This window comes from Amblyomma maculatum, chromosome 10 (assembly GCF_055883805.1).
Source record: "Amblyomma maculatum isolate TAMU_Amacu chromosome 10, ASM5588380v1, whole genome shotgun sequence".
NCBI lineage: Eukaryota > Metazoa > Arthropoda > Arachnida > Ixodida > Ixodidae > Amblyomma > Amblyomma maculatum.
Genome location: NC_139353.1, coordinates 21,421,755 through 21,449,319, shown reverse-complemented (window position 1 = coordinate 21,449,319; position 27,565 = coordinate 21,421,755). Strand labels below are relative to the sequence as shown.

General features: G+C 43.2%; 1 protein-coding gene across 1 annotated transcript in view; it reads right to left on the bottom strand.

Moving 5' to 3' along the window:
- LOC146175803 (actinia tenebrosa protease inhibitors-like) overlaps nucleotides 1-27,565 on the bottom strand; it is a 63,711-nt gene that overhangs the window by 21,565 nt on the left and 14,581 nt on the right. Inside the window, exons 7-8 of the mRNA XM_084581207.1 lie at nucleotides 8,221-8,414; nucleotides 4,715-4,730 (exon numbers count right to left, since the gene is read on the bottom strand). Of these exons, the coding sequence (XP_084437333.1) occupies nucleotides 4,715-4,730; nucleotides 8,221-8,414 (210 nt within the window). The remainder of the gene's footprint in view (nucleotides 1-4,714; nucleotides 4,731-8,220; nucleotides 8,415-27,565) is intronic.

Here is a 27,565-nt window from a genome sequence, read left to right as displayed (position 1 = left end):
AGGTAGTCAACTAGCCATAATATTTCTAAATTTTGAGAAAGCATTTGATCGCGTGTGCCATCAAAAACTACTTTTAAAACTTAAACCTATCTTTAAAAATGATTCATTGCTCTCATGGCTGGCGGCATATCTTCCATTCCGGAGTCAAATTGTATCCATTGACAGAACCAGTTCGGATTCCGCGCCTGTTAACTCCGGCATTCCTCAGATTTCCGTCCTTGGACCATTACTTTTCTTGTTTGTTTTTTATAAACGACATTGCTTCCGACATATCAATTAAAATACGCCTGTTCGCCGGTGATTGTATACTTTATCACGAGATTTACAGCCACAATCATCAGGTACTGGTAAATATGTCCTTGAGAAAAAATTCAGGTCCGGTGCAAAACTTGGCAAATGTGCATAAACTATAAGAAAACAGTAGCTATGACTGCAACGCGAAAAGTCAATCCGTTGACGTTCTGCGATGCCATTGATAACAACACCTTATCTCAGGTAACTAATTGCAAATCTCTAGGAGTCATAATCACGTCATATTTAAAGTGAAATGAACACATAACGTACATGTAAATAAAGCTATGAGGCAACTTGGATATTTGAGGAGAACCAATTGCTAAATCCCCAGCAGAAATCAGACTAATAGCCTCAAATCTTTTATTAGAACAGTTTTAAAATATGCGGCGGTTGTTTGGGATCCGCACACAAAGATCAATGCTACCAAACTTGAAAATGTCAACCGCAAATGTGTCAGGTTCATATCCAATTGTTATAGCTGGAAATCATCCCCAACAGCACGTTTCTAAAAAGCTAATGTAGAAACCGTGCAGGCAAGACAATGCCAAAAAAGATTAAAAATGCTCTATGTGTTCTACCACAACCAACTTGGCATAGATAGAAATGTATGCTTTTATTCAGTTACCCAAGGACAAACCCGTTCTTTTCATTCTAAGAAGGTGAGCTATTTTTCGTCCGGAACAAATGTGTTCAAAGCCTCATTTTTTCCTAAAACTAATCGTACTTGAAACGACCTACCTGCAAATGTGGTTCAGGGTTGGACGTCGTGTTTTTTTCCGAGTGCATCCCGTGATAGATAGCAGTGTTTCACTTTATCATATCATGGTGCTTGCATTTCACTTTTGTTTTTCTTTTTTTTTTTTGCTCTGTGCGAGGGATACGTCTTTTTCGTTGTTGTCCTTCGCAGTACTGAATGTACTTCGTATCCTCGTAAATTGTGTTCTTATGTACCCCCCCCCCCCCCCCACCTCCTGCCTAAAACCTGACAATCAGGCCGGCAGTGTGCAATAAATAAATAAATAAATAAATAAATAAATAAATAAATAAATAAATAAATAACGTACACAAACTTAAAGTTGTCCTCTTTAGCCAACGTACGTATCGCCCAGTAAAGATAACTGTTATCCTTTGTTACATATTCAGAGCAGAAAAGTTGAGGAACAATTTTCTTCCCTCAAAGCTCCCGTATTCTGGCACGAGCAGATAGCTAGGAATCACGGACAGAAGCTGAAGTAAATCTTATCCAAACATGTGCTACTCTGTCACCGCGCAGTGACAGCCGATGCAGTACAATGTGCTGATTGAGGTAATAAGATATGCTTAGCTTCACTGCTAATTCACTGAATGTGGCTTTCAGATCCTCGTCTTCACACGCTTTTTGAGGCCATGAATTTAAAGGTTGCACAATCTATTGTTGTGTTCAGCATCGTTCACTTCAACCTGTAGCTTTTGAATGATTGCTGGCTTCTGTGGTGGAGACTTGGGTGGTTGTACAGATTTAATCATAGCGTCTGGCTTTGACAAGAAGGTATCAGTATCTGCAAAGATGATTTTAGATTTTTTAGTTGAGGCTTCAAGGCGAGAAGCTAATCAATTTTAGCACTGACAAGAGGATTTTACTCAACACGCTCCTTAATTGACACAGCAAGTATTTCGTTGATCAAAAGCTGGGAGGCGGCGCCACTTGAATCTGATTGGGAAGCCGCCAAGTGCGACATATCTTACGACGCTATTTTTCTTTTTTCGCTGTTCCCATTGAAGTAAAAGTTGCCTCTGCAACACCAGAACATTCGGAACCCAGATGAAATTTCCTGTGACCCCTAATACAAAGCAAACATCTTGCATCTATTGGAACATCCTACAAACAATTTCTACAGCAAAACAGACATCCATGCAGGTTTGTAGGCGCCACCAACTGCGAGTTTATATATAGTCTAATCTAAGGGAACCACTACAGCAACTCATTTCGTTTGACATTAAACCTAATATTCAGAAAAATCAACTTAGATGGACAACGTTACTTGTGGTTTTGTACCGTATCTATCGAGTGAAAGCATAATCAGTTAGTTTCCTTTGCTTAAGCCCTGAGATAGTGCTTAATTTTTGTTGTGTTCAGCCTCGAGCCTATACATGGCCTCGCCTTCAGCCTGCATTCAAGAAGCACGAACACGCGATAGAGACGCGGTGAACATTTTCTCTTTCTTCAATCAACGAAACATGCTGTAGTGGGTTTTAAAACAGACAACTGAAGTGAAACTGAACGCGAGCTTTTAAGTTATCTTGAAGTAGCGATAGAAAAATTTGCTGTTTGTTACGCCTCTTTCTTTCGTAAACGACAACAGTTTATTCAAAAACTTTTCAGGCTTTTATTTTGCCTTCACAAGACTAATCATGACGCAAAGAATCGGATGAGAGGGGTGCTAACTCGGAGCTAAAAGAAAGTATCTTCTTTCTGCGTATAAATAAGCTTAGCTAGCTTCTGTTATGTGGAGGGATTTCATGTGAAGAACACAGAGAAAGGCCAGCAAGATATCCTTGTAAACATAATGTTTATTAGTAGTAAGGTTGAAAGTTGGGCGAGTTGAAGCTGGTTCATTTTGAAGGTAGCGCGAAAAACGAGGACCAAGAATAGGAGGACACAACACAATACATAATGTTTATTCTAAAATTTTGCATTAGTGGCGCCATTGCCGGGAGTACTTGCAAGTCATCTCGTGTACTAATAGTCATCAAATTAACATTAACCTTCCCTTCGGTTTCAAAGAGGTTGTACCTGAAGCTCTTTCTCAAGGAAATTTCTGTTTTAAGGTTATGAGTCCACTAAACGATAATGTCCCTCTATGATGTTTTCTTGCTTAATGGCTTTCCTCAAAAACGAGCAAATATAATTTTGGATACGAATAAAATTTGATTATTAATTAAACACAGCTTACATTCATTACCTTCATATAGGGCACTACCCTTTTCATAAATTGCTTTGTTCTCAAACATTTCAAAGTGGTACAAATTTTGGTGTCTTGCTTGAAAAAGAAATTAACCTCAAATTTCTTTTTTTTCTTATGTGCCTTTCATGCATACCTAATGATAAGATCTAGTTATAGACTCATTATTGAAACAGTCTAAGATTTACAAAGCCTAAGTTGTTTTTAACAGTCAAAGTTTAGAGGAAGCAATTTTGGGATCAACAATGTCTGGCATCATTGAGCTCTTTAATAAATTTGAAGAGCAGCACATTTTTACAGCAAGAGTAAATTGCGCATAGTTCCGGTTGTTGTGGTCACTTTCCATAGTTCCCACTTGGGCGCCCGAACCTATCAGCTTCTCTTCGGAGTTTCCTGCAGATCTCTTTAATCCTCTTGTCACCCTTTCCTAGAGAAACGAATACAAATCAAGGAAAAAAATATTGTGTGTGAAAACAAATCTGAAGAATATTCAGACATAAAAGTGCTGCAGCAATTCGAAATGAAGGCAGTACTAGTACATAATTTGTTATTTCAGTTTTCACAGTGAGAGGGTATAAGTGCCCCTGCGGATTCAACTGAGAATTCATCTCGCGATTAAAGGCATTGTACAAATTAAAACAGAAAGTGATCTTTCTGTTTTAGTGATGTGCGCACATGAGTAAAAGAACAAGCACCGATGAGCGCCGAAATAATTCAACACTGAGCAGAGAACGGAAGCTGTAGGTAATAGAGCGGACAGTAAACTGCTTATTGAATGCACAGTTCCTAAACGATGTAGCAAATTACACTCATCGCTTACAAAAATACGAAAAGAAAATAACACGTGACTGAGGTAGACATTTAGTAATGTATGGGCCCAAGGATGTTGTAAATCAGCTCGGGTGAACGGGTAGATGCAAATAGTTAGCTCGGCGTGCGCACACGTTCCCTGTTTTCCAAGTTGTTTCATGTTATTGGTTCTGTTGGTAAAAAATAACTCTTAGGCTAGAACCAATTAGTTAAATTTAGCAAGGTATTTCCAACATGGCGGCAGTTTAGCTTTCCAAGGTGTCCAGACTGGGGTGAATTGCTGCTGAACAAAAAGGTGCTGGCTGTCGTTGACGTTGAAAACAAGACACCGTTTGCATACGATATCAGTTCGCCTTAATAAATGTTCTCCAGCTAACTCGGAACTTATCGTAATCCTCAAAGGCAGATCCATTGCGCAAACACCACCGGCCAACGAACTCATTATTCGCATAGTCTCCATTCCTCGAGTGCGAAAATTAAACTCCTAGGCCTAATAGGCAAAAACACAGTTTCAAGGGCGACGCAATCCAACATCTTTGAAAAACTTTTGCACCAAACTAGGCACTCATTCGCCGTATTTGTAACGGTCACTCGGTCTTGAGTGAAGAGAACACTGTCCTTTTGAAGAAGCCTTTGTGATCAGTCGCATAGCCTACATATACCCTTACCTACAGCTGAAATCAGCTGCAAAACACAACATGGAAGCGATAACCAGAAAATGCACCCAACACGTGGTTGGGCATCCACACAGATAGTAAGAAAGAGTCGGCTCTCGGCTTTTATAGCACCGTAATGGAGATTATTCAAGCGGTGACCACTTCGCAATGCGAACGACGATCGGCCACATCAGCTGCAGATACATAAGCCTGCACCGGGCATAGCTTAAACGACAGGATGGACCTACAATAGAGATGCCCACAGATATACGAGCCTGCCCGATTATATGCATACACAATAACTCAAAATATGCACTCAGATTTCCACGCTGACCGTCAGCAGAAAGTTAATCGTTGGGCAGATGCTTCCTTTATTATACCTGTTTAGTAAATGTAGATGCAGCAGATTCTTTGGCTGACAAAAAAGCAGCTGTCATAACTACAGAACATGGTACACTCATAACCGGGACATATGTACCTACGCATTGAGAAGAATCTCTCTGCCAGCACCATGTGCTCTGGACAGTTCTGAGCCCCCACTGCTCATTTGCCTAACCTAGACGCCTGCATCAGCCTCCATTGCTGCTAAGTAGGCGGCGGCAATAACTTGAGAAATGACCCGCCCGGCTGGGTCGTGTACCCTGCCCGCCCTATACTCCGGCAAATATAGGTTGTCTTCTTGTAGAGAAATCCTATGGTACAATGGGTTTTCCAGGTTTATAATCCCCCTTGCTGAGAAAACACTCATTCAAACGCCACGTCAAAGCCTGACTTTAAACTTTGATTGGACGCCTAATCAAATCCCCATTTATGTAGCCTCTATTCGGAAGGACTGTACTCAGACAAATGCAAAATTGCGTTGCGAAAGCCGATATAAGTCATATGATCTGGAAATGTCCATAATATCTATCTGCAAGCCACTTCGTACGCGACTCTGATCACTGGGAGGCTCTAATGCTGATCTCCGATCAAGGGACATAGATTAAGCTCCTCGAGCTGGCTGAAACGCCGCCGCTGTCCAAGGAATAACGAGTCTCGTTTAAGCCAGAGGCGGCCTTTCGGGCAGCTCCTGTGTAACCGCTGGTAATAAAGTTTCACCACCACCAGTCGGTGTAACAGCATCTCTTTACATGCATATTCAGAAGGTTGCTATTCTACGTTAAAAGACCAGTTGCCCGTGGTCGAATATTGTAATGTGAAAATGTCGTCAAATAGTATTCAGAATCCGAAGAAATAATGCTATCTTTGTGTACTTTGTCATTGCTTTCTTTCCCGTATGGAATGAAAAATCATTGTAACGGTTTATCTGTATCGCTTGAATTCCGCCAAACCGGAAAAAAAGTGTCGCAAGTCTTTTTTTTTTTTTTATGTGAGATCTCTCGCCTCTACAATACCGTGTGACATAAACGCCTCAAAAGAGGCCTAGGAGTTAATTATTAAAATATTTGCCCTGCTTAGCCGTATGACTACTAGAAGGTGTGAAAAAAGTTTTCGTCGTTATTTTTGTCTCGCTATGAAATTTTTTATTTGGTTACTTGTGGTGTCAATCCATCACACTCGAACGAATGTACAGCTGCCTTTTCACCAACTATAGAGTAATTATTTGCAAGGCGGCCAAAGAGCGAACACTCAAGCTCCACCTTGAAGGGAATAACGTAACAGAGTATGGCTCCTGCCGGTGGCTTACCTAGCTGAGCTTATCATATGTGCGCTTTGTTTCTTGCTTACTAATATTTTAGTTCATGCCTATATTCACACACATTCTTTATCATGCAGTCGAAAGCTACCGCATTATATGAAAGACCAACCAACACAGATATAACGCCAAACTTTATCCATGCCGTAACAATATGCGTGTGCGGGTAGAAGTTAGCGCGCCTGACTAAGACTCCAAGAGCCGCGGGTCAATTCTCGTCTGAACTTCTCACCTTGTCATCCGCCCTCAAAGGATCTATGCCAGTAAATAGCTCCTGCCAACTAGCTCCTATCATGGAGCCTCACAACGTGCCACAATCCAGCGACCATTCATTTTTCGGCTATTTAACTTGTAAATACTCTCCGCTTGAAACATGCTCTCAAATGTTCGTCCACAATGCCAACAACCACGAGCCCGAATTTTCAAGACAATGGACCTTGAGACGCTATCACGCTTGAATAAGGCAATTAACACAAAACAGTATGAGATCTCAATTGCTTGCAGCTTTAGGTTATGGGAATTCAACATTTCCCTCGCCCGCACGACACGGCGAGCACCCTGTCTTTCTCTAGGGGAGCTGCCTCCTTCTCCCGCCGCTGTGGCGGAGAAGGCGGGGGTGAGAGAACGGCCCCTCCAGCCCCCTCCCCTCTCATCTCGGAGGACAGCAGCTTCACCCAGAGAGACGACGCCGCGTCGCCGGAGCGCGCGGATGCTGCTACGACACCGAGGATGTGAATGTTGCTCATTAGAAGTCATTAGCAGTCATTTCAAGGCATTAGTGGTCTTTACAAGTCATTTATAGGTCATTTTAGTCATTAATACTAATTACTGAATATTTTTAGTTATGTCAAATCAATTGCGTTCTGTTCAACCCATCAAAGATCACCGCCATTCTATAATTAGTTTACAGGAAAAGAAAGACGTAGCATCTGTCACTCGATGAACCCAGCTGACACATCTCAAGGACAAATCTCGCCCACGCGAGATTTCCGCCATAAACCTAGAAAGGTGCTCGCCCTAAAAATAGGGGAATGTTTGAGGTTTACCTTAAGAATAGACGAGAAGCGTCTTTAACGCAGCCTTTTCAGAATTCTGAGAATAATTTTATAACTTTCGTTTATAAATTGTGATAATAACTATTGTTTGAGTTGGTTTTTGGAGAAAGGGAGGCGTAGTATCTCCCTTCTCACTAAACTCCTACACTTGTAACAGGTGCATATATAATCGGTTTGTATCCTTGTGACCAATTGGACTCCAACTGAACTACAGGCTTAGCTAAAGCGGGAACTGTAGAACACCATGCCGAACCATACACAAGCTACAGTTGCTTAACAATTTCGATAAGACATCATGGGCGTGTCTATTTTCTTACTACATATTTTTTTTTCCATTCGGGTTACGGCGGCGGCGATGTCTTTTCGGCCGAACAGTGTGCGCCTCGCGTAAAAGCAAGCATACGAGGTTATAAAGTTATTTATAGGCATCTGTCAGGAGCCGTGTTGCATATGGACAAGCCGTTGATGTTTCCTGTGCAGTGCCCGCGATGTCACACGCGCGCCGATTCATTTCAGGAAGTCTGTCCTACAGCTGCACCGTGACTTGCAGTACCTCAGTAGAAGCAGATTTCTAATTCTCCTCACCGTTGCGACAGTGACAGAGTAAGGAACGATGGACTTCGCTTAATGTAAAATAATTGCGCTATGCAAATTATTTTTGCTACTATGTTGTGTATTGTTGCTTGCGTTCTGAAGGAACGTGTGAGTTTTCTGGTTCCTAATATTCGTAGTACCTTTTGAAGTGATATCACAAAAAGACAACGCACTTTATATATCTTACGTGTGCATGTCTTCATACATGATTGGCAGCTTGGAAAATTATTCGCATTTCCCTGACATCCACCGTAGATAAATACTGCGCATGAACCTGTTCTGAAATTAAAATACCAGCTCGGCATATAGGCTCTGCAGGGTCCAGAAACTTTTGGTAATTTGCAACGTTTCTTTTTCCAAACTTGTGCTGAAACGAGAGGAAAAACATTGAATGAGGTCAACCAAAGCGACTACACATGCTACCACAACAAATTTACTGCAGCAAACCACATTCATAAAATGAAGACAAACATTCTATAGTGCGTAAGCATTCGTTGCTATTAGTATCCCAGCGCTGAGTGTCGTCGCGCCCATTTATTTTGTTCCGATAACCCTTACCGATATTTGCTTTCCTGAGTTACTTCTTTAGCAGCATAGCAATAAAATCACAATGAGATCATCAGTGAGCCCATGACACATTGATGCTGATGTAGTAGTTGCGGTCATATGAAGCTGAGCATATGTTCCTGTCATCATGCACTACCGTACACAGACAAAAAACAAGTGATAACGTTTTAATAATAATATCTTACTCACCTTAACGTTTTAATATTATATCCATATCTTAGAATCTGGCGCACAATAGAGAAACCACATAAGCTCGGTATTACGTCTGGTGGAAAATTAGTTTGTTTATGTACACTAATATGTTGTTTCGGCCTGTGAAAAATCAACTAAAAGCTTAAATTTGCTATTTACTCAGTAACTAGCAAGCTGGTTTTGAAACGTCAGGTCTTAAGTTGCTGCAATTTATCAAGAAGTACAAGTTTGGTGAGCTACTAGGATTGAACAATTTTGCACCTCCGCTAAACATGACTACCATAATGATGGAAATAACAGCGAAAAGACGAGGGGCAAAGAAGGAACACAACACTGGCGCTGACTATCAACTGAAGTTTACTAGAAAGAAACCTGCAAAATATACTCTTTTCACAATTAGGATCGCATGTGCACCACCAGACGCCATACTGATAACACAGTCTTCGGAATCAAGATATATTCACAGTCATGAGCAGTTACGGAAGGTTTGCTTACACACGAGTCATGGTTTTTGTGAATATGAAACGCTTTACTGATTCCTCATGTTAGTTAATCTTTGTGTTTGTACAAAATTCGTTTCTTTAAAAAGGCGAGCACATGATTTTTTATGTGCTCCCCTTTGAATGAACTCTGCTAGTTTGGCAGCTGATGCAACATTTATGAGTTGTATTTTTGTGGTAAATATGATAACACAAGTGCCACTAAAGGTCGCTAAGGAGGAATAATTTTAATGCAGTTCAGTGCCCTCCCTGGCTGGGTTGTTAAAATCGAGTGACAGGAAAGCTACACATAAAGAAATAAAAAACGCATTCTTATTTTACAAAATTGCTATTTTAAAAATCTGAGCTCGCAATGCTTATATGACGCATGGCTATTGACGTTTCATTTAATGCCGCCGATTCATGTTACACCGCCTTTACAAAAAATTCAGCAGCTGTGGTATCTGAACCCAAATACTGTGGCACGTATATATATTTCTTGCATATCTTATCCATGGCCTCAGAAACACAAATGCTTACCCAGTGAGGCAAGACAGCCAAGGAGAAGTGTGAGGCACATGTGTAGCTTGATTATCCAGTTCATATTTCAAAGCTATTCGGAAACCTTGACTTCGTTTTGTTCCAACAAAATATACCCACCGCTCATCTTATATTCCTGAGTCCTAATGGCAGAATTTATTGATAGACAGGAACCATAGCTGTGTGTGTATGTGCGAGGAGTTGTAAGGTGTCTTTACAATAAAAGCGCTCTATGAGCGGATGTAATGCCGTGCTTAAGGCTCACACGCTTGAAGCGTGCTCCCGTACTCAAAAAAGTGAATACCTCGAAACTACTGGGGAGCTTTAGCAGTTCCTCGAACCAGATCACAGATTCATCACATCATTCGTGTTTGTGATTACAGTTCTTATTTTTTCTTGTTTTATTCGGCGCCATTAAAATCGCAACAAACAATACATATGTCTATACTCTCGACACACAACACTGAATAGATACAGCAGTATTGTACCTGCGAGATGTGCAGTCATTACACGACTGAGCATACGTTTCGCTGGATTGAAATTTTCGGTGCAGAAGTTTTACTAGTCCCATCCGTACAGTGCACCACATTCTATTTGCACAAAAGATGTCCGGATAGTCCGGAAAACACGTGCCCTAAATAGGACAAACCGCAATGATTCCGTAAAGCCAAGGCGCTACCTTAAAAGAGACACCCATGAAAAATATACCAGCAGTACATCTGCCCAATTCAAAATATTGCGCGGTTGCAAACAGGCTCAGGTAGATGGCATGTCTAAGACAGAGAGAGAAACTAGAATAGAATAGAAAGGCAGGGAGGTTAACTAGGCGATGCAAAGTAAGCTATACTACACGTGGGGACGGGAACATGGGAGAAAAAGGAAAGAGCGCCAAGGGCAGGAGTCCGTCGCACGTCCTAAAATCTATAGTAATATGGGGTAGAGAGCGTACACACAAAGTCCAGAACTCAACCCTGAGTATTTAAAAAACTTAAGTAACACTTTCACTGCTTTCCTTTCTGATAAAGATATCGTCCAAGGACCCTGAATATTAGCTTGTGTAAGATGGCGAGAGCCCAAGCGGCGGAGTGTAGCAGCCAGAAAGGCACGCTCACGCTCAAACTGAGGGCAGTCACAAAGTATGTGTGCAATAATTTTTACACATCCCCACTGCTTACACGTTGGAGAGCCAGCCATTGCGACGAGATAAGAATAGGCGTTAATACTAGCCACAGGCGACACAACATTGTAGCATCGCAGCGGGGGAGGCCGAATGGTACCTGCCGTTGAAGTAACTGGTCAAAGCGGTGTGAGCAGGACGTCTAGCCTCCAGGCTTAGACCATGATTATCTAGTCACGTTTGGGGCGATCAGTCGAAGGTGCCTTGCTGCATCGGCTCTTGTCAATGCTATCTAGACAATGTTGATTGTATCGTGAGCCGATCGAGCGGCATCGTCAGCTAATTTGTTACCAACAATTCCACTATGGCCTGGTATCCACTTTTAGATTATTTCGTGACCCTATTGTAATGCCTGATGGTGCAGATGTCGAACCTCCACTGCAAGTTGCTCATGGTCGTCATGGCTCAAGACCGATTGAAGACATTTTGGGGAAGGTTTGTAATCACAGAACATAGACCATTTTTGAGGAGTTTGTTCAGAGACGTACATTACAGCAGCACAAATTGCGGCCACTTCTGCTCCAGGCGAGGTAATCTTAGGCGAAATTATATTGTAAATGTTTGTTCGTCTCGCAGAAACGACGACGGCGCTTGCAGTGCTAGTAGGGGTTACCGAGCCATCCGTATAGACATGCATACGGTCCCATTAGTCATTGTGTAGCATTAACAGTGTCAGTTGCTGAAGGGCTGGCATTGATAAATTCGATTTCTTCGGTATTCTCGGAATAAGAAGGCGCACACATCGGAGCTGCAGACGCCAAAGTGGCTATGGAGGTCATGCTGCCGGAGAAAACTGTTTTTGGATATATGACAGGTGTGTTGCTATAGTCTGTGCAAATGAATAATGTGGTCTTTGAAGAGGCATTTGCGAAAGGTGATGCTGTGGAACCCTTGAAGTATGTCACATGTGCATTGTCAAAGCGTCTAGAGCAATATACACCGAAAGCGGGTGGTCTTTGGTGAGTGAAATACTTCCCAGTGTTGATGCGCTCTGAGGGAGGCCCAAGCATGTGCGAAGGACCTGGCCCTGGACTGCACGGAGGGCACGCAAATTAGTCTTGCACGTGTTAGAAAATACGGGTGTACTGTATACCGCAAGAATCTTAAACATTATGTTCTGTAAAATTGCGGGATTGACTGTACCGACAAGCCCCACGAATTTCTGCCAAGAAAGCGGATAAGTGAGCGGTGGATGTCAGATTTTTTTTCCATAGGTTGCAAAGTGGGCTCCATGATAGAATGCGGTCTATCAGAACCCCTAAGCAACGACGAGTTTTGTAGTTGGAAATGTTATGACCGTCGATGCATACCGGATATGGATTCATAGGTGTACGCGTAAATGCCACTAGCCCGCACGTTTCGGTGGAACACTGAGACCTTGCTTCTGAAAATACGACAAAGTCAGGGTTGCGGCCCGTTGAAGTCTTGCACGCACCTGGAGACACGTCACAGAGGAGGCCCAAATGCAGATGTCATCGGCGTACATTAATATCTAGACGGTGGAAGGGAAGGCGATGAATGTTAGATTAAACAAAGTAGGGCTGAGAGCACCGCCCTCAAGTACACCACGGTGGATATAATACCCTAAAGTCGAACCACTTTCACATTGAATAAAAAATTGTCTTGTCATATAACTCTCTATCCATGCAAACATCTGACCACCGATGCCCACAGTTTCCAGCGCATCAGCGATAGCTTCATGGGCCACGTTGTCGTTGGCACATTTGATATCAAGGAAGAGTGCCATTGACAGACGTTTTATTCATTTCTTTTGTTTAACCGTGGACATGAGGTCAACGACGTTGTCAATAGAAGGAGGACCCAGCCCAAAGTCGGCCATTGCTTTAGAGTATATTGTATAGTGCTCGATGTACAACTCAAGGTGTGTCAAAACCACCCTTTCTGTGGCCTTTCCCACACAACTGGCCAATACTATTGGCCTGTACGATGTGAGCTCAAGCGGTGATTTCCATGGTTTTAGCAGGGGTATTAGCAGACTAGATTTCCATTACTAAGGAACAACACCGTCGAGCCAAGAGTGGTTATAATGTTTGAGGAGCTCCTCCCGCGCATCGTTGCCAATATTGGAAAGCGCAGTGTATGTGATCCCATCTGGCAATGATGAAGACGAACGGCTAGTTCCCGCGAGAGCAGAGTCGAGTTCCTTACGAGAAAAAATAACATCAATCGCTGATTCCCGTGAGGAAGGAGGACCACGCGGCAAAACGAAGGTAGTCTCTACGCCCGCAATTTTCTTACAGAAGTCAGTTGCTACCTCAATCTGTATACGATATTGATATACAGCCAAAGCACAGAATGGCTGTTTTTGCTGTGGAGACGTACGGAGGTCCCCACTGTCCACCGGATGACGGACATGGGCTTTCGGGGATCCAATTGCTAGCAGAAAGACTTCCAGCGCTGGTCCGCCAGTCTATCCATTGTTCGCATAATTTTTTTTCTGTGTACGTCTAGCCGCTCTCAGATCAGGTAAACACTTGGTTTGTATCGCCTTTCTGCTCGCCGCCGAAGAGCACGTAAGAGTTCTAATTCAATGTCAATATCCCTGCGTATTTTAGATGACGGGCTGTGATTACTAGCAACAATCATAGCTTTGCTATAGTTTCCACTAACCTGCCCGTGAAGGCTTCTTTGCATGCCTCCTCCATATGCTTTTGAAATACTGTCCAATCGATGTGCATGAGCTTAGCTTGGGCGGATACACCAAGTCCATTTATTTTGAGGTACGTAGGAGCGCGGCCACTCCAATAGGTCTCCATATCAAAAAACCATTGAACAGCCCGATGCAAAGACAGAGAAACTAATGTGAGGTCCAGGCGACTGCTGTAGGAACAGACGCATAGGTTTAAGTCGGACTCCGCCATTCAGTATATAGAGGACATTATCGGAAGCAAATAAGGCCAGATTCCTTGCTTTGACATTGATTCTGGCACTTCTCCGTAGTAAGTGGTGGACTTTAACATCCAGTAACGATCCAAGGAGCCCGGGTTGCCCCCATGATGGCCTGCAGCCTTTTGCAATCCAATTGTGAGGATGGAGACACATATGCTGCAATCAGTGTGAACTGTAACGTTTTTGTCTTCACAATGAATCATGCGTACTGATTGTCATTGCGAGGTGGGGCTGGGCAGCAAACTTGTCATTTCAGTGCGTATGTACACCAGGCCTTTGCTGCGCTCTCCGCATGCAGGAGCTAAAAACGATTCGTACCCGGAGAGCCTGATGGCTCGAGTTAGGTTGGGCTCGGAGACGACCAATATCGGGAAGTAGTTGGTGAAGACGTATTTCCGGAAACTTGCGCTTCGCGACTTCAGGCCTCTTGTGTTCCACTGGAACAGCACGGCGCCTCTGACTTCTTCTCGAAATGTGGTAAGTTTGCCAGCCATTATAGGTTAAAGATCCTGAAGCACTAAGATGCTTCGAGCAGTTAGGGATTGCAGAGCCTGTAGTAGAGGTAGAATGGCGTTAACCACCGTCCTTAACATCACAACGGTTTGGCGATCTTGCTCCAGGAGCCCATCCGGAATGATGGATGTGCTCGATGATGGGAGCTTACGCCGAGGGTCCTTAGGAGGATTTGATGGGAGAAGTGCTGGCCAATAATACGACCCTGACGCGACTGGTCTACCTGTCTTCATTGTTCATAGTGCGAGGGCGGGTAACACTGGAGGCTGAAGAGGAGGCGCCAGATGCGCGTTTGCGGGTCTCTCGCTGGCAGCGGCCTTTCTGGAATTTCGCTTGCGTCGGGCACGGCTTCTGCGAATAAATGCAGAGGCTCCGCGGTGCGTTGAATTGTCTCGGACAATTCGCTTTAGGACAGCTCCCTCATGTTTCATCCGCGAGCAATCTCGAGATGAGGCATTATGGGGACCGTTGCAGTTTGAACACCTCGAAACCTGTGCGGCACATGACTCACCGTCGTGCCGTTCGGCCCAACGGGCACACCCTCGCGTGGCAGCAGACTCGGCTAACATGACCCAGTTTTATACATTTCTGTCATTGTAGGAGCTTAGGTCGCTAAGAATGGCCGTACAGCGTGACGAAAGGGGCCACATTCACGTGTTACGGCAGGCTGTCGTCTTTGAAGATTATCTTCACACAGCGAGAATTTTCAAGACGTGACACCGGAATAATCATTGTGCCTTCTTTTGCTGGATTCACAAGTATGCGCAGATCATTTTTTGTGATAGTCTCGTCGACATCATAGATGACGCCGAAAGAAGACTCCTCGCCCAGCGCGGTACCGGTATGTACTGGTATTCATCCGAGTTCACTGATGGATCGCAGTGATTCGAGCCCTGCATCGTAATGAACGCCAACTGCAACAATATTCTTGCGCGAGTCCACCCGAAAGTCTTTACTTTTATTAGGCACGAAAGCCTCAACTTGCGCAAAAACAGTTTGCCTGTTCAGCCCCCTCATTTTGTCATATCGATGCACAGACAGGATGAGAATTGTGTGCTTCTGTTCTTGGCCATTTGTCTAAATATCTCAGAATCTACAAACGATTCATAGGGGCCACATGTTTCCATAATGTAACCTTTTTTTCTATCAGAAATGTCAAGAACTTCTAGGCCGCTTAGAGTGCATCTTATATCTGAAAAGCGCTGGACAAAATACCATAATTTAAGGTTAAAATTTCAGTTTACGAATATTTCACTTTCACTAAACAGCATTTCTGGGCAATCAGTTAAAGCTACGCCAATGGAACTGGTGCCAACTGATCTTGATATTCTACTGTCTGTTGTAGAATTTTATCATCAGTCGAATTTTCTTTTCTCCAAAATCATTACGTTTTAAATTTTTGTTTGATTTCTGTACCACAATAAAAAATAATATTTAAAAATCATCCAATAAATTTTTTTGTCTAAGTGCTTCCAAGAAATGTGAACGAATAGTCAGCGAAGGGTCTCGTCGGTACTGAGAGTATCTTATATTCAGTTTTAACATTGCCCGTTAAGTTTCGCAATCCAAGGCATGAAATGCGTGTGTTGCGGAGCATTCGTCTCGATCGAATATAGTTTTCATTTGTAGCAATATGGCTGCGCTTGAGTGGATGTCAGTGGGCAATTACTCTCTTATTAGCATTCGTGTTTATCTCAACGGACTGTGTTATAAAGCTACTGCTTTCCCATTCCTTCATAGCAGTGTTTCTATTACAAACCAAAAAGCAGGGTAATGTTACGAGGCTTCTCAGTGCCTTGTAATTAAATAGAAATAAATGGCATGTTGGTTACTCTTTGTCAATGGCAAAAAAGAAAAGCACCATTGATCTCCCTATGTCTTCGGAGCGCAGATGCATCACCAGGCTGTTATTAATTTCAAAATATAGGGCTTATGGCAACAACAAATGCACACGGCAGTTAACCAATGATAAGCAACGCAAGCGCGAGTAAATCGTTAGTATTTAAAAGAAGGAATATTTCTAAAGTATATTTTGCGCTATTTGAAAGACAAAAAGTCTTGTTTTAGACGAATGTTTTAGGTAGCTAAAATAGTTATTCCGACACATTCCGGCATAATTTATCTAATTAGCACTATTTTAATGCTTGCTCTAAACCTCATAAGAGCAGTTTGTTTCGTTGACATGTTCAAGAACCGTAGTTTTTAAGGTAGAAAATCAAAAAGCAACTTTTTTCTCAATTTCATGTACCATCATATCGAGACGTAATGAGGCGAAAGGCTTTCCTGTCTCACATGGAAGGAAACCCGGCGCCTTTGTTAGTAATTGCTACATAATGGACAAAACACTGCCGACCGGAAGAAACTCTAACGTAATCATCCCAGGGACCGGGTAGCAACTGGCGTAAAACTCAAAATTGCCACGCAATTCATGTCTAATTACGATGTCTCATCCAGATTGTTTATCCTTTAGGCGAGTGACAGAACGGAAATATCACCAAAGTATATTTTATAATGCGTGGCCAATCATTCCGTATATTTTGACACTGACTAGTTGGGGCACGATGCCTTTGGCAGACGAATTCGCAAGGAGGACTGACGATGGCTATGCGTCCCTGCGCTGATGCCGCAACCCACCATGAGAAGCCATACGAGTGTTTTCTTGCCACCTAAGCTATCCCAGCAAGAGTTTAACATGAGCAATATTTGAAACTTCATCGCCAACTAAAATGGAGAGCGATCGCTCATTCTGAGTCGTTACGTACTTCCGCGCAAACAACGTGGATTCCATATCTCAGCCTCAGTGACATATAAAAAAAAAAGGATGTGAAGATCGAAAGGTGCAACTACCTATCTGTAATTTAGCATGCCTCCGGGCGAAAATAGCCGAGCATTTGCGCAGTTCACCACAGCGCTCACCGTCGCATCGCGCTCTACTGCTTTGGAATGGATAACTACATCAGATGGCTTGGTTTGTAGAAAAACAAAAATGCTCGTAAGGACGCGCTGTTCATAACAGCCCATTCTGAAATACCTGTCTATCCGGGGTGCCTTCTTGGGTAACTGGAAATGACAAAATATTTGAATACGCAAATGCCTTCCTTTAGGTTACCGTGTCATTGAAGTGAATACTACCTATCTTCATCCGCCAGCTCTTTAGTGTAACTACATATATGCACTTGCGCGATCCCAGTGTTACTCCGTGGAGTGGGCCAGAAAAGCAGTCGACCGAAAGTCTTGTTTTATGACTTGCCGCAATGATCTGCAGTAAAGTGTTCGAAAAATGTGACAACAAAGTGTAACAGGCACTCTCTAGGAGCTGTTTACGGCATTGTGTAATTTCGGTGAACAGCGTTGGGCTTTAGATAAAATCACTGATATTTGGCGATAAGCACGGTAGTCTGGTAAAGGTAGTTGAGGGCCGAGGAATCCTCCTTAGCTCGCGAAATGCTGCTTGAAGTGAATTTTCAAATGCTCAGCCCTTATAGATAAATACGTCCTCTATCTTGTATTTACATATATAGAAAAGATTCGCTCTAAGAGTTGTGTCAAAAAATCTTAGAGCTTTCTGCTGTAGGTATTGTACCGGTAAACAAGATTAGCTGCCTTTCACGGTCATATTTTTACTTTAGGGACCCAATTCTGGTGCCTCTCATTGCGTCTTTACATTTTTATCTTCATGTGACCTAAACAATACACTCCAGTTTGCCTTGTTTATCCCTGTGGAAATGATCATGCTACATTTTGCGAGCGTAAAATATAAGAAGCCCCATTTTACAGTCACGTGACATCAATTATTCAGGTCGGTTCGTTGTAGTAAACGAACACAAACACTTCTTGTTAGCCTAAACAGGATCTGACCCTTACATTTCTTTGGACATTCACCTATCCTACAGACACAAACGTAGTGTATCTTTCTCCACTGGTTGCAGTCTTCAAGACGTTTCTGCCGGAACAAAAGCTAAAACTTTTTTTCGGCACGCTGCAGGCTAAATGAGCTGATAAAAGACAAAGTGAGTGTCGTGACATGGAGAACAGACTATCTCAGCACGTTTCTATCGTTATCGCTTCAGAACAGCCCAGAGACCAACCGAGCTAAGCATTAAATGCACGGTCTTGTGTGGGTATGTTGCGAAACTTTTCTTCATGAAGAGTGACAATAACTGTAATTGAAGCGATCGAAACGATAGCCAAGTAATGCGCCCGATACAATTAGCCAGATTGTTTGCCTATCAGTGAAATTGTGATTCCCAAAAACGCAGATAATTTCGAAGGTTGGTTCGAAATATGGCCAACAAAAATTAAGGAAACACGAATTTCATGCAACTCATTCCTGTTATTGAAATCACAGCGGCAATCTAAGTTAGTAGGTTCTGCATACTTTTTCGAATACCATTTTTTTTTTTTGCACTATGAAAATATAGTATTCTAGCACCTTTAGAATTAAAACACATGTATAAATAGCGAAATCTTACCCTGTGAAACAACCAGACAGAGTAGAAGCAAAAGGAGACATCGTTGTACTGTTATCATCGCGCTCAGTTTGGAGCTCCTTCTAGATACGAACCACCAGAAACTTTTCACCAAGCTTTTTATCTGCAAACTCGGACAGTAAATTCCCGCGCTATGTTTTGATACGCATACATCCAGAAAGAGAATCACAAAAGGGGAAGCCACGAGCACAAAACGTTTTGTTTCGACCTCCCGACATAGTTCGCCTCGTACACAAACTTGTTGTTGTTTCTTGCTGGCATATCATTTCATGTTGTCTAATCCTTTTCATCACTGCGTACAGTCACTTCCTCTTTTGCCTTTTCTTCTTCCGCGTAGTGGAGACTTCAGCTTGGGTTCAATTGCTGCAGAACAAGAAAACCCTACATCAATCATCGAAACAAAGCCTAGAAACAACTTCAAAAGACCGGATGAATGTGAGCGCTCGGGTCCATTATTTCCTTGTGTATCTCCAATATCAAGGTTGTACACTATGGGGAACAGCAGTGGTCACCTTCGCGGTTCTTCATTGTTCAAACACAATCACCATTAGGTGCTGTACATTCAGGCATCTTGCTTTCTCAAGGTTATTTATTTGAGATATCTTACATACCCTTTGAGCATTAGGATAGGGGTATATTATTCAAAACAGCGCACAATGCAATAAATAAAAAGTAAAAAATACAATACATGGTAAGCAATATCTGATTTCAAGAAAAAGTACAGACAAGCACAAGCAGAGAGGCGACAAGAAAATAGTAATACGAAACAGAAATACCAGATTAAAGCTCACATTTCACAAACATATAATGCACGTGGAACATGTTTTCAGTGCTTGATATCGGCACGCGCCATCATGAACATGTTCAGCCTGCCTTCTCTCCCCCACTTCCTATAAAAATATCAGCGATTGTATATTTGCTGGCCACATAAAGCCAAGACATCACACAATGAAGAGCAGCCTCCAACGTGTCGAGGGTTATTATCCTTTCAAAGCTAACTGCGCGACCGACCCCACTTCTCTTTTCAGATGAGAGCGGATGTCCCACTTATCAAGAAAACTTTTCACATTTGAAATGTGATTTGAAGAACTTTCTTGGTTATTTACTGTGGATATTCATTTCGTCTACTACTGCGTCGCAAAATAGAGATCTAATAAAAAAATTATGCTATCATCCCCTAACCACAAAAGGCGGTATCCCCAGCATACGTCGAGGTGGTGATGATGATGACAGCAAAAGCGAAACCTCGGGTGCCCGCATCTACACCGTGAAAAGGCGAGCTACGGTCTCCTCATTAAAACATCAGCCTGCTATGACATTTCAATTCACATTAAACCTATGCCACGGCCAGGAGCTGCCACATCGGGTCGCTCCTTCCATATGGGAGGGTGATATCAAATTCAGCCTACCAGAATCGTTTGCATTCTCTTTACCCCTACGACGCGCAAGCACGGCAATACGGCTTCGTTAAGCGTGACTTTATATGTGGGCTAGTAGCATATGCTCTCACGTCATCCCCTTAAAATGAGATTAAATGTCCATAATGTAGCGCCTTACACTGATAGGACATGATAGGGGAATAATGTAGCAGGCAAAAGAAGCTTTCGCAAATAAATTTAACTATGGTTAATCACAGCTAAAACACAACTAAATTTTTTATGAGATTAAATGAGTCACTGCCGGCCAAATTTCATAAAAAAGGTTGCACCATGACGAGACATTTTAACACTAACTCTGACAAGCCCAACAAAAGAGCCCGACCATGTGGCAGGATGAATACTTCAGTGACGAAAGGAGTCAGTTAACGAAGATAGCATAGAAAGCGCGAAAGCCAGAGGCAATAAAATTCTGCTATAAAGCCACACCAGCGCACTCTGCGCAGGCCGCGTACTCGTTTAAAACATAGCAGACTCAGCAATGCAATGCACCAGCGCTGCTAATTTTTGCTGATGTAACATCAAAGATCAAGTATTATGACTCACCCAGTGTGTGTCGAGACACTCCCCGGAAGCCACTTGTAACAACCGTTGACGTCAAATCGAAAAATTAGAGGCCGTGTCACCCTTTTCGTTCATCGTTTGTCTATCCGCATTCGAAGGAAAACTGCTAACATGCAGTGCATTTTTCCGTAAACCTTTTCCCTAGTTGTGAAGATTTTAAAGGAGAGCGTATAATATGAAGAACATTTTATTTGAGCAAGTGTTTTTTGTCCGCGGAAGCTAGGTTACACGAAATCAAGCGAATGCCACAAAATGGCACTTTAAGCGGTGACTATCGCCAGTGAGCCCCAGATTGCGACCAAGTTCAATGTGCCAAACTCAAGAGGAACCTTGTATGATCATATGCGGCCGAAGGCACGGCTCTGCTATTCCTGTTTGCTTCCTTCGCTTGAGAGGACTTTGGGCGTTTGCTACATACTGACTTTATTCGTTTTAATTTTTTTTTGTCGCTACGATAAAACAGCAACTTATCACAGCATAATTTGGGAGACAAGGATATTAAACAACCAACCGCATAAGACAGGCGAATTCGTAAGCGCTACACGTTCAATCGAAAAAAAAAAACCCATTAAATTAATAAGCAACTCAACGCGCTGGCACTCAAATGGCGGACAGGAGAGGCGTTCAGATGTCAGAATACTTTCTCCATGCCTTCGAATTCGTTACCCACTTGTCAAAGGGTTTTAAATAAAGTCGATTTAGTCATCTCAGTGGCGACAACAAGGAATCCCTTCAATTATCTTGGTAAGAAAATGTTTACACAATATAACATTGTTTAATTGGAGAAAATTTACCCAGACGGCGACTGCAATGTTTGGCTGCACTCAGATTTATCGTCTTCAATAGAACGACTATGCATCGACACTGGCAGCGACATTTTTCTGCTACAGAATTGCGCGTGCTCCAAAACAATGCATCGTCGCCATGTGTGCCTTACGCCTTGAAAGGAACGGAGGGTCGTGTTTACTTCTCTTCACTGTATGGTACACGGAATGCCGGCTATAGCGATACTATGTCATCGTCGTCCGAGGTATAAAACCAGGTTTAGCAAAAGCTTCATCTCTCTTCGGCACTGGTGCTCGGATGCATTTTCGATTATGTTCCTAGCACCTGTTAAGTTTTGCTTTCAAGCAGTTGGACAGCCTTCCTCTTTCTGTGGAAACTGCTCTAGGCGCCCGGGCGAAACGTTCTGATAACTGACGTCTAATGAAGGCTCCCTTCAATTGCTTATAAGATACAGATCTAGATTCTGGCCTGTGAAACTCGCGTCTGCTATGTTGTGCGCGCGGATACGGTTTAGAATGCGTACGTTGCGTGCATAATGTTTCTGCTGCTGGAATATGTTATTGTGTATTTTGAATTTGTTCTGGTGCGCATTTACGCGTTTGTGCCTGCACGTGAAAATGGAGACCTCCTCTCTGTGACTCTGCCAGTGTGTGTACAGTGACAACTGTTGTATGCGGAAGACATATGCTGCCTGTGGCGTGGAGTCTTTTCTGACGCAGTGCTTGTTGTAATGCATTTGTGCCTGGAACGAAAGTGAGCACAGAGTGACAACTAGTGTGCATGGAAAACATGTAGCGCATGTTACGTGAGACGACTAGCGCTAAGTACTATGTGCGAGGTCTCAATAACTTCGATTTCCATAAGTAATTTCAATATACTATGGCACCATCGTCCTCTATTCGCCCACCCGCTCTCTTTTCCTTTCCTTTTCTCATTTACGCGGTGTAGAGTAGCAGGCCAGGGTCTCTACCGCCACCCAACCTGTCCGCCTTTCCTTTGAGTTTAATTACTTTTTTTCTCTCTTTTACACGGTCAACATAATTGGCGTCCGAGATTGGCTTTGCTGAAGTTGGTAAGCACGTTAGGGTGTGTCCCGACCGTAGCATGTACCATCGGAGACAAAAGTCTCTGGACTACACACGTGATGATATTAGAATACAAGCACAACGTAAACGAATTATCATCTTATTTCTTAAGCACACGTGAAGGAATTAAAGTCCAACTTCCACATTGACAACTATGGTCCGAGACTACTGGCCATTACGAAAGTTACGCGCTTGGCTTGAAGTTTGCATGGTGCACAGAATTTTGTTCCCGATATTACGCGTATAACGTTTATACGCACCGTTCGGGGCGTGAGTTATAGTTCTGATTGAGTGGCCAAAACGAGCGAAATTTGTGAACGTTGAAAGCTCCCGAGTTCCAGTAGGGACTTAAATGACGACGGCAGCAGCAGTGTTGGCAACGCGTTAATTTGTAGTAAACATCGGAGGGAATGACATTCATTTGCAGTTTCATTTTCGCGTGTCGAAAGTGCTGCCGAAATGCCTGTGTGACGAGCTAGACGAGACTAAGATCTGTGAAGATTAAGGTGCGGGACGCATACGCTCAGAAACGATGAGAAAGTCCTTTGCGTTTCCGGGTTCTATGGAAGAGGTAAATTCCCGGGAAGCGTTTGGATAGGCTGGAGCTTAGAACTCAACCAACCTATGTATACCGTAGTGTAATTGACGTCTCCGACGCGCTTAATAATCTGGTTGTGCAGAAGCAGAGGCTCACTCGGCTCACTCAGTTTACAGGCTACCAACGAAGCATGCGCATATTAAGTAAAATTTCCGTCCTTTCGGCAACATTACAGAGCTTCTTATCTTTGTTTTATTATGCGCTGGTCCAGACGACTACCAAACACATTTTATACCAGTACTCTGAATAAAACCTCCGTTTCGTAAATATCTTATTATATAAATCTTATAGAAGGTTGATCGTTCCGTAGGTTAGGAAACATGAACGTACTTCCATTTTTTAAATCTGGCAACAAACAGCTAATAACTAACTACTAACTAATATTACTATTGTCCCCTTGCGGAAAACTTCTCTACCACACCATGCATAAGCATATTATTAAGTATTTATACACAAACTTCATATGACAACAGCAGCATGGTTTTCGTGCAGGATTTCGAAACGATAAAGCAATTACAATTTTTGTATGACATATAGATACAGCCCTCAATATCCGCAGTCATCTCGTCGCCATTGAGATCGACTATAATTAAGTATTCGACACAGTTCAGTTCAGTTCAGTCGTTCAGTCGTGTCCGACTCTTCGTGACCCTATGGACCATGTCACGCCACGCTTTCCGGTCTCTCACTATCTTCCTAACATCACATAACTTCATCTGCAGTGCCTCGAGGATGCCATCTAACCATCGAGTTCGCTGCCTACCAGTTCTCCGGCGACCCTCAACCTTTCCCAACATCAAATCTTTCTCCAGCGACTCCTCTCTTCTCATCAGATGACCAAAGTAGCTGAGCTTTAACTTTAGAATTTGACCCTCAAATGAGCAGTCAGGGTTTATGGTCGACAATATCGACTGATTTGATCTTCTGGCAGTCCAAGGAACTCTCAAGAGTCTTCGCCAGCACCACAACTCAAACGCGTCAATTCTTCGGCGGTGAGCCTTTTTCACAGTCCAACTCTCGCATCCATACATCACAACTGGAAAGACCATAGCACGAGTTATACGGATCTTGGTTGGCAGACTAATGTCTCTGCTCTTTACTAGGCGGTCAAGGCTAACCATCGCTCTCTTTCCGAGAAGCAGGCGTCTCCTAATTTCATGGCTGCAGTCTCCTTCCGAGGTAATCTTGGAGCCCAAGAAGAGAAAATCTGTCACAGCTTCCACTTCTTGTCCATTGATGCTCCAGGACTTGATAGGGCAAGACGCCATGATCTTTGTCTTTTTAATGTTCAGTTTAAGCCCGAACTTCTCACTCTCTTCTTGTACGCGCATCAGAAGTCTCTTAAGTTCCACTTCACTTTCTGCCATTAAAGTGGTATTCTCCGCATATCTAAGGTTGTTGATAAGTTTTCCAGCAATCTTCACTCCAGCTGAAGACTCGTCCAGACTGGCCTTCCTCATGATGCACTCTGCATATAGGTTAAATCGGCAGGGCGATAGTATGCAGCCTTGCCTGACTCCTTTCTCAATCGGAAACCAATCAGTAAGACCATGGCCAGTTCTGACTGTGGCCTCTTGTCCTTCATACAGGTTCCTGAGGAGACAGAAGAGGTGAATTGGAACTCCCATCTCTTGGAGAGCTTGCCACAATCTGCTGTGATCTACGCAGTCAAACGCTTTCGCATAATCAATAAAGCAGAAGTAGATGGGTTTCTTGAACTCTCTTGCGTTTTCCTCAATCCAGCTAAGATTGGCAATTTGGTCTCTAGTTCCTCTGCCCTTGCGAAACCAAGCTTGCACGTCCGGAAGCTCCCGATCCACATACTGCTGCAGCCTTCCTTGGAGGATTTTCAACATCACCTTGCTAGCATGCGAAATAAGCACGATCGTGTGGTAGTCGGAACAATCTTTGGCACTGCCTTTCTTTGGAATGGGGATGTAAACTGACCTCCTCCAATCCTGTGGCCACTGCAGGGTTGTCCAAATCTTCTGACATAATGTATGCAGAATGTTAACAGCGTCATGGTTGAGGTATTGAAGCAACTCAGCTGGAATGCCATCAATTCCGCTAGCTTTGTTCTTAGCAAGACTGGCTAAGGCCCCTTCAACTTCACTCTTCAGGATGCCCGGCTCGAGATCAGTAATCACAACCATCTTATGTTGGGTTTGCACATTCGGGTCCTTCTTGTACAGTCCTTCTGTGTATTCCTGCCACCTCTTCTTTATCTCTGAAGCTTCAGTGAGGTCCTTGCCTCGTTTGTCCTTTATCACGCCCAGCTTAGCACAGAAGCTTCCTTTGATATCTTTGATTGTCTTATACAGAGCTCTTGTGTTCCTTAATTGGCTGTTGTCCTCAACTGCTTGGCACTGTATGTTCAGGAAGGCATTCTTATCTCCCCTTGCTATTTTCTGAAAATCCGCATTGAGAACCTTGTATCTTTCTCTTTCCCCCATAACTTTTGCTATCCTCCTTTCCCCAGCTATTTGCAAAGCCTCTTCAGATAAGCAGTTTGCTTTCTTGCATTTCTTTTGCTTTGGAACTACCTTAGTAGCAGCTTCTTGTATTATATCACGAACATCAGTCCACATCTCTTTGGGCTCTCTGTCTTCTAGCTCTAATTCTTGAAATCGATTCCTCACTTCCACAGCATATTCTAATGGAATTTGATCCAGATCATACCTGAAAGGCCTTCTAGTTTTCTGTGTTTTCCTCAATCGAAGCTTAATTTTGGCAACAAGAAGCTGATGATCGGTGCCACAATCGGCCCCATGCATTGTTTTTACTGCTTGTATAGTGCTTCTCCATCTCGGCCGGCAAATATATAATCGATCTGATTCCTGTACAGACCGTCCGGTGAAGTCAATGTGTACAGGCGCCTCTTGTGCTGTTGAAAATGAGTATTCGCTATGGTCAGGTTGTTTTCTTGACAAAACTCTACTAGCCTCTGCCCAGCTTCATTTGGCTCGCCAAGACCGAACTTGCCTATAATTCCGGATATTTCTTCACTACCGACCTTAGCATTTCATTCTCCTATGAGAAAAACGACGTCTGATGACGGGGTGCGGTCTAAAAGGCATTGTAGGTCCGCATAAAATCTCTCAACGTCAGCTTCTTCAGCAGTAGTGGTCGGTGCATAGACTTGGATAACTGTTATGTTGAAAGGGTGACCTTGGATCCGAAGTGAAATCATTCGGTCGTTTTTGGAGTTGTGCCCTAGCACTGCTTTGCCCATTCTTCTGTTTACTATGAGAGCGACCCCATTCCTTCTCTTGGATTCGTGCCCACAATAAAAGACATAATGGTCGCTGGAGTTAAATTCTCCCATTCCGGTCCACTTGAGCTCGCTGATACCCAAGATATCAATGTTCAATCTGTCCATTTCTCGCTTGACGACATCCAGTTTACCTTGCGTCATAGATCTTACATTCCATGTTGCTATGTGATATATCTCCTTGCAACATCGGACTTTCCGGTCGCTTCCCGACACATCCACAACTGAGCGTCCTTTTGGCTTTAGCCCAGCCGCTTCATTCGTCCTGGAGCTACTAGGAATCGCCCTTTGTTCATCCCCAGTAACATGTGGGACGCCTTCCAACCTGGGGGGCTCATCTTCCGGCGCCATATCTTTAATGGTATTGTGACTGGCCATAGGGTTTTCTTGGCAGGAAATACTGGAGTGGGTTGCCATTACCTTCTCCAGTGAATCACATTTTGTCAGAACTCTCTGCCGTGACCTGTCTATCTTGGGTGGCCCTACACAGCAGAGCTCACGACTTCATCGAGTTTCGCAAGCCCCTCCGCCACGACAAGGCAGTGATCCATTCGACACAGTAACATGCAAAAACTGTTTTTAAAGCTTATTGTAAATTGTCCTGTTATTAAAGTAATTTATTGCATATCTGATTACCTGAACTCTTCTAAAGCTCAGGTAATATCAGGGGTGGCACATAGCTCAGTACTAGGGCCCCTCTTATTTCTCAAATAAATCAATGACAGCACTTACTTAACCAGGGACACATCAGTGAAAGTACGCCTGCTCGCAGATGGCTACGTTCTCTACTCTAACTTTGGAAACCCACATGATCAAGAACTGCTTAACAACATCTTATAAATGTTTTCAGACTTGAGTAACGCTTGACAGATGAACATAATTTTCAGCACACCTTTTGCAATGATTTCTG